Below are 12,087 nucleotides of genomic sequence, written 5' to 3'. Positions count from 1 at the left end.
GCAAGGATGATACCTCTGACGCACTCTGTAAGGTGCGCTATCCCCGACAGAACATTCGCTCCGATTAATTGATTTTTTCTATGGGGACCATGGCCGCCGAGGCTGCAGTGTTTGAGTGGGCTGCATACTGTCTGATACAGAAAGCTATTGTTGAAGCACTTGCGAGACTGTTGGGAATCATTAATCCAAACCGCAACTGCTTATGTTCACATCTGATCCTCTGTATTGACGAAAAAAAAAAGATTGTAGGAACGGGCAAGACCTACTAAAGATCGTGAGCAGAAACGTATGAGCTATGTCAATTGCCGTGATAGGGCATGCTTTTGATTGATAGTGCGCCTTGGACCAACTTGACTGTATTTCGCGAAGTACTTCCTCACGCGTGGTAATCACGGGCAGAGAGGTCCATCCGCATGATCTTCTGGTTCGTTCGTGGTTTGTGGTTTGTGGTTTGATTCCTCATACAGTGCTTGAGAACAAATCGATGTGAAGGCGTATAAGCCTCGCTCGTCACTCAGTGAAGCTGTTACCGGGAATGAGCTCAAATATCAGACTGAGCGAGTGAGTTCCTGCCTCACCGCGGATTCAACTCTACAAACGTTGCGGTGAGCTAATCTCACGGCGGTCCTAGCTTTGAAGCTCCGGATATATAAAACCTACTCCGACAGCACGTTTTGCGTCTGCCGAAACTCTACCTTCAGAATCTCATTTACCCCAATCTCCTCTTCTCTTCTCCAGCTCAGTATACGTCGCCATCATCATGTCCATACCGAAAATACAGTCGAAGGAGGCCGACGAGAGCCAGGGCGTGTTGTCCGCCAGTATCAGCAAGTTCCCCCACTCAACAAGTGGCACGCCATAGAAACAGTCCAGCGCTGTCACCTCAACGCCTGTCAAGTCATCTAACTCACTGACGGGCAAGAGCGACAACTCTCCCACTGCAGGGAGCGGCTCTGGAGCCCCTCGGGTAAGTGGTCAAGCCAACTCCAAGGTGTCTTCAACCTAACACTCCCCGATGGTTTTCGACGTCCCCGGATACTTCACACCCATCGAGCGTAGAGGCATGCGAGCCAACTCCAAGCGTCGCGCATCCATCAGCGAGTATAGCCACTCGCCCGCGCCTACCGACGTCTCCGCCCCTGCAGAACTTGACATCCAGTAGCCCAAGAAGCTCCCACCGCTCTACACGGCGGCGCTGCCCGCGAAGGACCCCAATCAGCGGGAACCCGGCGTTCTACCGATAGAAAAGGTCACAAAGAGGCTGCGCCATTCCAATCGCGTTGTAAGCAGGTCACTCAGGGATGGAAGCTTCGTATAACTGACTCTAAACCAGCTCCACATCGAAAACGCTGCCAAGGTCAAGATGGGCTACCAAGGTCAAGATGGGCTGGGAAGGAATTATGTACACCTGTGGCGCGGAGGTGTTCTTGACCAAGCAGGGCGAAACTAGCAAGAAGCGACCTGTAATGAACCACTAGACCCAGTTGTACCTGCATGGCCGCAGCATGGACGTACCAAAGGCCGTCCACGAGTGGCTCTGCAGCGACCCTGCGGCCGAGGAGATGATGTTCGATGCATCAATCTTTGAGCCGCTCGACTGAGCAGGTGCAACCGGCATCGACGGTATCTGGAACTGCGAAATTGGAGGTATGGATAGATTGGAAGTGATTCTACACTGGCAGGCTCATCAACACCGCTAGTGTGCTTGTTAATGTTTGAGCGTACTAAACAGCCTTTGAGCTGATATGGCATTTCCCAGGCCTATGACGTGGAGACGGTTTGGTCATTGCTCCTAATTCCAGAGTTCATGGCTAGATACCCACTCGCGAATATAGATAAACTCCGCGTTCAAATATCTGATTCAATTTGAAATGAAGTATGTCGGGAACAGTATCATCCGATGAAGAGCTGAGACAGAGGTTGGTATTGCCGGCCCTCTGAAAACATTGGCTCTCAAGTACAATCCGCCATCTGCGACCTCTCCTGCGCAACGAGCTAAATCTATTGAGCCTCTCTTAGGTCCAGGATACCTTAAGTAGATGCCATGCCAAAAGAAACGCATGTGGTTTCATGCAGTGTGGACTTCTGAATATCTCTGCGAGACGAACATGTGGATTTGTTATCACCCAATCATAAGAATAGAGGGAAGGTCACAAGTCCGTCCTTTTTTGCCATGTAATTCGAGAATATTCTGACTGCAGTGTCGTGAAGAACATCCTACGTGACTAGTTTTCAAGTGTGCCTGTTTGAAAAAAAGTTATGTCTCTTACGCTCCCACTCGTAAAGGCTTAGGTCGAGACGGTGTATGAAGAGCGTCGCCGAGAGAATGAACGATACCTCCATGCACGTCAGACGGTAGCAAAAGGCAAAAGGGCGCCTTGCAGAAGTTCAGGTCGGAGTTCAGGGTGCGAAAGGGCGGACATGACTCGTGACAACATCTGTATCGTAAGCGGGCGCTAGTCTCGGAATAGCGAACGCCGATGTCACACTCTCTCGAGCCTACAGCCCCTCCATGCAACCTCACATCCATATATTACTCTGTCAAGAACGCAGGGAAAACAGAGAGGTATCTCCACGATATCACGTACTATCGCAAAAGCCGAAATGTTGGAAGTACGCCCCTGCACAAACGACGACTTCGCCGATTTCGTTCGGATACAGATAGCCGCATTCAACACAGGTCAGTTATTCCGATCATGGCATGCGCTTTCGCTAAGATGCCAAAAGGCATAACCAGCCTGTTGAAACCACCTGAAACTGTGGAAAGTGTCGAGAAGGGTATCCAGAAACACATCAAGAGTGCGGAAAGCGAAGCGGACGTTACGTATTTGAAGGTAGTAGACACAGGGCTGGGCGACAAAATGATCGCGGGTGCAAAGTGGAGGATCAACGAAAAAGAACGCACTGAAGAGCAAATCCAGTCAATGCTGCCCGTTCCTGGGGAAGAAGAGAAGGATAGGCCAGCGGCACAGGATTTCATGAACTACCTGTATCGCGTGAGGAAACAGTACATGGGGACGAAGCCATTTGCCTGTAAGTGCGCATGCCATTCGGCTATGGAGTGCTTGCTAACCGGGTAGTCCTTCATATGCTGGTGGTCGATCCTGCTCATCAGAGACGGGGAGCAGGCGCTTTGCTCGTGAAATGGGGATTGGATCTGGCGGACAAAGCCCAGCTGCCGTCGTTCCTGGAGGCATCGGATGCGGGGAAGAAACTGTACACAAGCCTTGGATATGAGCCAGTCGCCGTGGAGACTTTCGACTTGTCCAAGTATGATTCGAACTTATCAGGACTGGAGTCAAACACTGCTATGATGAGGAACGCGGTGCAACTCCAGAGATAGCCCTACGAGTTAATACAGTGTCAACACAAGTCTCCCCAAATCCAGCATCTCGATTCATGAGTGTAGGCTGCACGATCTCAAATCTCCATGTCATAGTTTCGTCCAACTTCCTGGCTAGTTCAGCAGACGAAGAAGGGCAAAAGCGGGTTAAGCCTAGCTGAGCAACTTCTTGAACAGCTGGGATGATGCTACGAAGTCTGACCACTTGCAGGGCGTGAAGTTCCGCGAAGACGTTGTTCGCTTCGACCATGTCGAATGGCCCGACGTTGAATGTGCTGAAATTTCCATTGCCCTCTATCATGGCTAAGTTGTCAACGAAAATCATGATGTGCTTTACGTTGTTTTCCACGATCGCGCCATCTCCGATATTTCTGGCATACTGCAGGAGGGTCTGTGTGCATTCAGTGAGAAAACATCAACTGGCTGACGTTGTCGGGATTTGGACGGGCCAAATTCTACTTAGACTTCCGACGTACTTTGTAAGACATATAGTCGCGGAACTGCAAATGCTTCGATTCACAAAGGCGTGCGAACGCTTCATGCCGCACCGTACGGCACAAGCGGAAGATTGGAGATTTGAGGGTCGTGCGAAGTAGATCCTTGGGGTGGCTGGCGTGGATCTGGATACACGAATGATGTGGGAAAAGTACCATATCGTAGATGAGGGTGCGAAGCTCTCCAGGAAGAGACATGAAGGGCGCCATAGCGAAGCCAAGCAGAGCGCCGGGGAACGCGATCAGAGGAGCGTATGAGTGTGGAATTTGGATCGCGGTGTGAAGTTCACATATGCTGCGCAGCCGCTGAGGGAGCGTCACATTGAGCAGGAGCGAGCCGCGCTAACCATTTTAGAGCTAGCGCGATGTCGCCCTGTTCGTCACAGCGCTACAGAGCTACGAAGCGTGGCAGATCTCACAGGGCTGGCACACGAATGTGGGTGGAGTGAATCACTGCGAGATGAACAATACATGATTCACATTGAATGGCATTGGACGCCATCAAGACAACGCCATCAAGACTGCGGAACCATCAACCTATCTACATCCGGACCCCAAGTTCCATCAGTCGTGCTGATCTTTATGGTGTTGGTGCCAGACTTCAAGTCCACATTCAGGACGGATGAATTGGGGTCTCCACTCGCGGGTACAAAAGCAATGCGCTGCGTGGCTCCACCGTTGACACTGACGTCGGCAAACCTTTGGCTGCTGTCGCCGTTCACTGGGGAGCATTAGTCTCCATCTCTATGCACTCTTCTTCGACTCAGGAAAAAAGGATGGTAACTTACAATACTTGACACGAATCGATGTACGTGTCGTGGCGGAACTTTGTACGTTCGAGAAAGTGACGGCGCCGTTGTCGGAGCCACCGATATCTGCGCCAATTAGCCACAATGAACATCGCGCGAACATCGTGTAACTCACAGCCTGCAGCGTTTGAGCCTGAGCATCCCGAGCATGACACCTTCTTAGCTCCACCGGCAAATGTGGCAGATTCTCCCTCGTAAGCGTTTTCGCTAGGCCCAGAAGTCATAGACCCTGAATTAGCATCCACAACCCAATTCACCGCGTTCTTCATGCTTGCCGTGGTGCCCGATATCGTGAGTGGTAGCCACACATACGTGCTCCTCATGAGGTTTGAGCTAATCCATCGATCGCCCATGTACATGAAGTTGTCCCCAACAGGAAGGATGTAGTTCGTCTGCGAAGTATACGTCTTGGAGCCGGTGTCAGCAAACGTCTTCCAGGCTGACCACGGGCCTGCGATGTTAGTTGCCGTGCTGTACTTATTGTCATTGGGATCCCAGCCGGTCAAAGTCGACCCGAACATGAAGTAGACCCCATTTTTCTTGATAACGGCTGGCGCTTCGATGGACTCCTTCCAGAGGTAGGTCGCTTGCTTAACACTTAGGTAGTCATCAGAGAGGAGATCGATGCGCAGGCCGTTGGCGCGCTAGGACCAGGCGTTAGCGACTGCCGTAAAAAGAAGCCGGTCTGACTTACGTCCTCAGTCAAGAGATACGCCTTGTTGTCATCGTCAACGAACAAGCCCATATCACGAGACTGGAACCCTAATGGCTGGGAAGCACCAATATACGTGTACTTGCCGCAAACCGTGTCGCCAGTAGCAACTCCTGCTTTTGCTTCCTTGTAATCGCTTGAATCTATATGCATCCACAACACGTACTTCTTCGTCGACTTGTTGTAGATGACCTTCGGTCTTTCGACAACGCGGTTCGGACCAAGATCACCCGATGAAGTTCTCGACAAGAGCGCGCCTTCATATTTCCATTCGACTAAGTTGGTGGAGCTGTAGCAGTTGACGTTCTGGAAGGCCGAGCCATCTGTCTTGTCTTCGCCGACCCTAGCATTATGAGAGTCCTGATGTCGGAAATGATTACTGCACATACCAGTAATATGTGCTGTCGACCTTGATCATACCACCTCCGTGGGCTTGGATATGCTTTCCAGTGTTAGTCGCAGTCCATGTCGCTCCAGGAACTATTTGCAGCGTCGCATTTGCGATCGAAGCAAATAGCGCTCCGGCTGCTGCGATCTTTCTGAAGCAGCGCATGTTGGAAATGAGGTCGTCCTGCCTTACAGAGACGCTGCTACATGTTGCGCATGTTCCTAGATATAGATTGAACTCGCTCCAACCCAACGGAATAACTCTAATTTCGACATCTTAAAGCCTAGGCCATGATCGGTGCACTGACTCAAGTGGTATTGTCGCGGGTTCTGGTGTGGAGACGTTATATTGCCGGAGCAGGGATGTAGCCATGCTGTATGGTCGATCTGGAGAAGCGTAAACGAGCGATTTGTGGGATGCGTCTTCCATATTGGGCGTCGCATGTTGATCAGTCTATTCTCCCGACGCCCGAGGCATTTAGTGTGATACTAGTCCGACAAGATTAGGCGCAGGTATAGCGATGCAAGCCTCTCATGTGGTTACCAGCATGAGCTGCTCTCATGACCGTTTCGAAACCGGGCGCACGGCCAAGAACGAGTAAGTCGATATATGCCGGAACGGCATGCGGTACAAAAGAATCGTAGAACGCATCGTCGTGTGTCAGCTGGCGTATACTGGATCGAGAGATAACATGTTCGTCTGATACCGGCGGCACAGTCGCACAGAGCGCATTTGCATGATCTGTATCTCCTACTCTGGATTTCAGCTTCGAAAGTAGGTGTGGGCAAAAGGTCAGACAGGAACACTCACGCAAAAGAGATACACTGTTTGACTGGTAAATCTACATCTACGCCTTCACCAGGTGTCCAAATATTGTGTGTATCCCCAGAACGGTCAGCTTCTGCCGCCGTTATGCCACCCTCCAAGGTGTAGCCAAGTCCATACCCCTCGCGCCCCGTACTCAGCCTTTCCGGGTATGCCTGTATGTTCTCTATGTATTGTCATCTGCTCTTACACGCACATCGCTCCCGAACGATCCCCCTGGCTCGTCTGCGGCGCAGGATCAAAGCCGTGGATATCTACTATAGATCCGGCATTGGGTCTGCCAACGTGCGAAGCGCACCAAACATAGAACAGCCTCAAGACGGATAGCCAGAGCCGTCCTTTGATGTTCTGTGTATGCCTGATGTTCCCAACGCGTCGATTACCAATTACAGCCAGAGATGGAGGAGAGGACGACGCGTTGCTGTAGCCCACTCATATATTTGTTGCCGTGTTTGTACGCGTTCAACCTGCCTCGACTGCGAAACCGTCATGATGCCATTGTTTCCGAGAGGCACCATACAGCGCAGAATGGTCCTCGCGGCTAGTATAGGCACGCGCTTTGCTGGAATGCTGGCGCTCATTGCTCTGTACCTGCCGAGGCAATGCTTGCTGCTGTGAGCTCGTGAATGATTGCGCGCCAGGGCTGCTGACCAGCGTCGCCGAGGCCCAATCGTCGCACTAGTCTAGATATCGCCCCCAGAGCATCCACAGCTGCCTCGAAGCATAGCTGGCATTTGCAGATCGTGTAACGTCGCTTGGAGGACGCCACGCAGACCCCTCCAGTGTGCGGCGTGGGTCTAGGGTTCGCGGATGCGCTACGCCATCGGGGATAGGGCGCGGAGGATGCGGAGTACAGTGCGGGGAGCGCATCGGGGGATGAAGATGTTCGCGCGGTCGCGATGAGCGTCGTAACAGCGCGCTGCTGCTGCTGGCAAACAGTCGCGTGAAGGGGGTTGCTGGGCCGTCTTCTGCACAACGCGGGCGTAGCTGCGTCCCAGCGCCCAGAATAGCTGCACGAGAGGCTTCGGAGCCGCCGGCAGCATCATCCGTAGGCTCATTGAGCTAGGAATCGATGCTGTAGAAGGTATTGTGGACGTGCTGTAGCGTTCTACAGTGGTCCAGAGGCTGTTGCCCCACTGCCTGTGATGTCGCGGAGAGGGAGGGGTTGCCAGGTGAGGGGCGCGGCTACGCAATCGCTCTCAGATGCTTCGGAGGACGCGGCGCCACCATTTCTCGACCAAATTCCTTCAAACAAAATTCTCAGAGGGTCAAACTGCAAGCCATAAGCATTTTGAGAGTTTTCCGGAGTTGGTAGGAGCACTGCTTGTGGTGTGGTGGGTGATCAGGGGTTGGCAGGTGAAGGACTCGAGCGGCGGACAACAACACCACCAAACAATCTCACGATAGTCGGTGCCCCGCCCTCTCCTTCTCCCTGCCAACCCCGTCGCGACTACCAACACGCTGTCGACAGAGCTCTATTTCCTTGCATCTTGTAGAGCGTGTCCTTCTTGCCCACCGCAACTTCTTTTACGACTCCCCTCCGCGATGGCGTAGCTGCGTTCCTTGAGGCCGCTGATGCCTCTCCTTTTGCTACAACAAGGTGTCGCAAGGACGGTCGCAGACTCGAGACGCGGTTCTCGAGCGACCGAGGGCCGAGCATACTCACACCCACACTTTCTGGGAGGTCTGGTACGGCTTTCTTGTCGAGCAAGCGGCCGTGGCAGGCGGGTACCTGCAGCTTTTGACCGAGTCACCGCTGACATCAGGCCCGCCGCAGCTCGTATCGACTGGCGAGGCCCCGGAATTTCCTTCAAGGGCGTCTGTCGACCTTCTCGGGCAACCTGTAGTCCATTGCATCATTTGGCGTGGCCTTTCCTACGTCTGTGGAGTTGGAGCCCGATTTTCTCGACTGTCAGACGCTTCGCTTCGCTCACACCGAAGCCTTCCTTTAAAGGTACACAGGCAGCTGCAAACAACGGAAAGCATCGTTGCTAACTCAATTGCTAATGACAGCTTGACAGGATGCTAGATCGCCGGCGGCAACACCGAAAAAGGGCGGCTTTTGGCGCCTCTCGCTCGAGGATGCCAACCGTCCCCGACGCCATTTGCACTGCCCTGGCTGGTTGCCGGCTGTGCAACTTCGATGTGAGCGAGAGCTCCCCTCGAAGCCGACGAGACGACGAACCTACTCTCCTCACGATCGAGCGAAGGCGATGCCATGCGGGCAGAGGCAATACCGTAAGCTGCGGCCGTCGCGGATAGGCCAACAACTATCGAGCGCTCCCAAGCAAGATACCACACGCTGATAGGCGGCGAGAGCCCACACGATAGCGCGACTCCCATTACAACGGAGCGGTGGCGGATACCTTGAGGGGCTACACTTGGGGACCCGCGCAGCACGGCGGACATTCAATTGCGTCCATGGAGGGGATCTTCTGTCCTACATCTAAGGGCCTGGGCAAGATCGTGAAGCCGGACGACATCGATCTCCGACGCTCGGAGAGGCCTCGCACAGCCAGCCAGCGTCCTCGTCCTTATCCTTGTGTGACACGCACCATCACGGTCGAACGCCGGATGTCGCGTGATAACGGACCATCGAAGCCAAATCGGAACACCGCTGTAAAGCATCCTAAGGACAACTCAGAGTGAAGCCCGGGATGGTATACACAATACGGGAGCACTGTCGTTGGAAGGCCCTGCGACTCGCAGCCCGGTGTCAGAGCTGCTAATGAGTGCCATCGCTTCCAGTACACATAGGAGGCCGGCAATACTGCTGGGCAGACGATGCGTGCAGATAGAAACATCTGGAAACTCAAGCTGGGTCCGATGTTCACCAACGAACGAGGCGAGGACCAACGCAGCCGGCTCCTACGCCATGTCTACTTCTTCCTCGTCGCTGAAGGCCAGTATTAAGGCCGATGCTGTTCTCTAAAAGCGCAAATACAATCGCAAAGTGGCAGCAATAATGTCAAATTTGCAGTTGGACTTCTGAGCTGCTCTCTGTCGGGATGTTCTTTTGTTCCTCCAAGGACCAAAGATCCCCATGAGCGTGCGCAAGCAACGTAGGAAGGTATCTTGCTTGTCTTAGCCCAGGGCTCGCGCCGGGAAAGGAGTGCAGGAGAACGTTGCTGGCAGTGAGTAGAGCAGGATATTCGTTCTGTACGGCATTGCAGACGTCAAGAAATATCCCGAACAACACCAACACTTGTACAATGATGCGACCAAATCATATGGGCAACAACAGACATGGTCGCCCGTTAGGCCGACCAATAAACCGGTCTGATTCAGGTATCCAATCCTCGTACGCTCTGAAGATATGTCCTCGTCAGATGAAAACCCGGAAGCAGTGGTTCTAGTAAGCGAAAGCAAGGCGTCGTAGGAAGGTATAACGTCCGCGCAACTAGCCGAGTCCAGAGTTGTAGCTTCATCGGGTGGCCATCCAAGGCAAAGATTTCGGTAACCAAAAGCAACGGCGTCGTAAGAACGTATAACGCCCGCGTAAGTAGCCGAGTCCGGAGTTGGAGCTGGGTATCGACGGCGGTATGCTTTCTAGTAGTATGGGAAGAGGGAGTTGACCAACCGAAACTGGATACAACTGACGATCGCATCTCATATCGCAGCCACCAACGTTTTCGGCAGATTCGTCAAGTATCCAACAATCCTGGTCCCGGGTAACGGACATCTGACGCAACCGGCTGCTCCAAGTCTATCAGAGAGCCCAAGTCATCGCCCATGCGCTCGCACCGGTAGTGTCAACGGGAAGTATACATCGTCTCTTTCGTCGACTCAGTCCATCCTTCGTAATTTCCTTGGACGCTCGATCCTGATCCGGATCGTTTCTTTTCCGTCAATCCATTTTCAGTCGATACTTCCTACGAGTCTCGCAATCCTCATCATCGTATCATCCTATCATTCCTTGTTTGAAACGGAGTAACTTCAGGCGCAAGCTCCTCAGGTATTGTAACGATAAAGCTACCCACCGTGGTAGATCCCGCCACCCTTCACGAACGGTTGCATGTGTCTTACGGAAGGTGACTGCAGCAAATCTCAAGCTCTGCTTGGTGTTGGGCGTTTGTCGTTGCATTTCATCGCGTCGACTCGCCTTAAAAACATTTTGGGGTCCTAGAGTGTGTAGGACAGTCGGCTCTTGTTGCACAGTTCCTTCCTAGGAATGGACCATGGGCTTATGTAGTGTCGTAGGAGTCCGATTCCGATGGCGGTGCCAATAAATGGCTAAGGGGATCGCCCAGAACGCTCACCTGGGAAGAGGAAGCAAAGTTCAAGCAGGGGATGATGTGGTGGTGCGATATGGGGAGCGCGGGGCTCACCCCCGACTCCTCGATGCTGCGGCAGTACGACGAGCGGTGCATCAAAGCCCAGGAGCTTGGCTCTCTCGTGGCAAGCTTCGCCGAATGGCGGTTTTCGGCAACGACAACTCCAGCTCCACAACTTTTGAATCTCGTCCTTGGTATATGCGCTGTTCACGTCCTTTCCGAATCTTTCCAGCTCTTGCTGTTCTGTCTTCTTGTATCCGGTCACGGCATGAAGATTCGGTCGATCCTCGATGAGGCGCTAAATCCTGTGCCAGCTAACTTCCTTGACGACACTTCCTTGACGATATGAGCATCAAGAAGCGTCACGCATTGTCCAGTTTGTCGATTGCGCTCAACCGGAATGGACTTGATCGCAAATCTTCATCCCCAACTAACTTGCAGGGCCTAACACGAAGTAACGCATCCTTGAACGATCGAGCTCATTGCATTCTGAACATACTGGCGATATGTTGGAGAAGCATGGTCAGTCTTCATTTACTGATCAAACAAGATTGAGCTGACCTTGTCTCAGATGGATGCTCCAACGCGATGCACTGTTATGTGAAGCAGTTAATATTCAAGAGCATAGAGTCTCTCCATGGTTGTTGTCGATGCGACATGTCGAGGTAATGCCCGCTCCAGCTGCTATCCTCGCTTACGGTGCCAGCTTCGATCATTCGATACAATTAATGAAACTCGTCGTATGAAGCGCGATGGTCCGGGCGAAAGCTTCAAGGACATATACACCATCGATGGGAAGGCTGTTGTCAAGCGAGCGGGAACCGGTCCACATCGGCTCACCAGGTTTAAGTCAAGTTGCCATGACACTGAACAACGCTCGCGCGCCTGCTCTGCGGTTACAATGCGGTATTCGGACCCCGTCGTCTTGGTGCAGCCCTTCCGCTGTCGTCTCTAAGACATGATCAACTTGTTCGACTTGATCGTTGGGGGATATCATTACTTCCCTCCAGCTGTGTTGCAATGAAAATTAACATCCATAACAACAGAGACCACCGAATTGCTACACGCCTTTAGAATGACAGCGCTGGCTGTCAGCGGACTCCTTAGTGGATCCAGCGGCAGACACCTTCGAGCGTTAATACATCTGGAAAATGGCAATGTGGCAAAGCCCCCTTTATTGACAGACTCGCAAGCGGACAGGAACAGTAGAGTCCTTTATCTCTGCCGGAAGAAAATGATCGC

General features: G+C 52.7%; 5 protein-coding genes across 5 annotated transcripts; 3 read left to right on the top strand and 2 right to left on the bottom strand.

The window, feature by feature from the left end:
- Positions 1–760: 760 nt before the first annotated feature.
- On the top strand, positions 761–1,601 carry CC84DRAFT_1180600 (uncharacterized protein; the record flags this gene model as incomplete). Its single annotated transcript, XM_018180488.1, has 5 exons — positions 761–813; positions 874–967; positions 1,163–1,282; positions 1,334–1,402; positions 1,485–1,601. 5 exons carry the CDS (start codon positions 761–763, stop codon positions 1,599–1,601), a joined length of 453 nt encoding a protein of 150 aa, XP_018030972.1.
- A 909-nt stretch (positions 1,602–2,510) lies between these two features.
- CC84DRAFT_1129416 (acyl-CoA N-acyltransferase) lies at positions 2,511–3,373 on the top strand. Its single transcript, XM_018175831.1, has 3 exons — positions 2,511–2,680; positions 2,728–3,033; positions 3,081–3,373. Exons 1-3 carry the CDS (start codon positions 2,605–2,607, stop codon positions 3,341–3,343), a joined length of 645 nt encoding a protein of 214 aa, XP_018030971.1. The 5' UTR covers positions 2,511–2,604; the 3' UTR covers positions 3,344–3,373.
- Positions 3,374–3,420: 47 nt separating this feature from the next.
- CC84DRAFT_1263540 (uncharacterized protein) lies at positions 3,421–4,047 on the bottom strand (the record flags this gene model as incomplete). The annotated part of the gene is made up of 3 exons (XM_018185248.1): positions 3,421–3,453; positions 3,546–3,734; positions 3,820–4,047. 3 exons carry the CDS (start codon positions 4,045–4,047, stop codon positions 3,421–3,423), a joined length of 450 nt encoding a protein of 149 aa, XP_018030970.1.
- A 305-nt stretch (positions 4,048–4,352) lies between these two features.
- Positions 4,353–5,911, bottom strand: CC84DRAFT_1199452 (galactan 1,3-beta-galactosidase; the record flags this gene model as incomplete). Its single annotated transcript, XM_018181616.1, has 5 exons — positions 4,353–4,558; positions 4,626–4,712; positions 4,762–5,290; positions 5,341–5,701; positions 5,748–5,911. The coding sequence occupies 5 exons, from the start codon at positions 5,909–5,911 to the stop codon at positions 4,353–4,355; spliced, it is 1,347 nt and encodes a 448-aa protein (XP_018030969.1).
- Positions 5,912–8,593: 2,682 nt separating this feature from the next.
- CC84DRAFT_1209520 (uncharacterized protein) lies at positions 8,594–9,338 on the top strand (the record flags this gene model as incomplete). Its single annotated transcript, XM_018182223.1, has 2 exons — positions 8,594–8,809; positions 8,903–9,338. The coding sequence occupies 2 exons, from the start codon at positions 8,594–8,596 to the stop codon at positions 9,218–9,220; spliced, it is 534 nt and encodes a 177-aa protein (XP_018030968.1). The 3' UTR covers positions 9,221–9,338.
- Between the last annotated feature and the right edge of the window lie 2,749 nt (positions 9,339–12,087).

The sequence above is a fragment of the Paraphaeosphaeria sporulosa genome (genome assembly GCF_001642045.1).
Source record: "Paraphaeosphaeria sporulosa strain AP3s5-JAC2a unplaced genomic scaffold CC84scaffold_12, whole genome shotgun sequence".
In the NCBI taxonomy this organism is placed as follows: domain Eukaryota; kingdom Fungi; phylum Ascomycota; class Dothideomycetes; order Pleosporales; family Didymosphaeriaceae; genus Paraphaeosphaeria; species Paraphaeosphaeria sporulosa.
The sequence above is the reverse complement of the archived record's forward strand: the minus strand, read 5'-3'. Positions and strand labels throughout refer to the sequence as shown.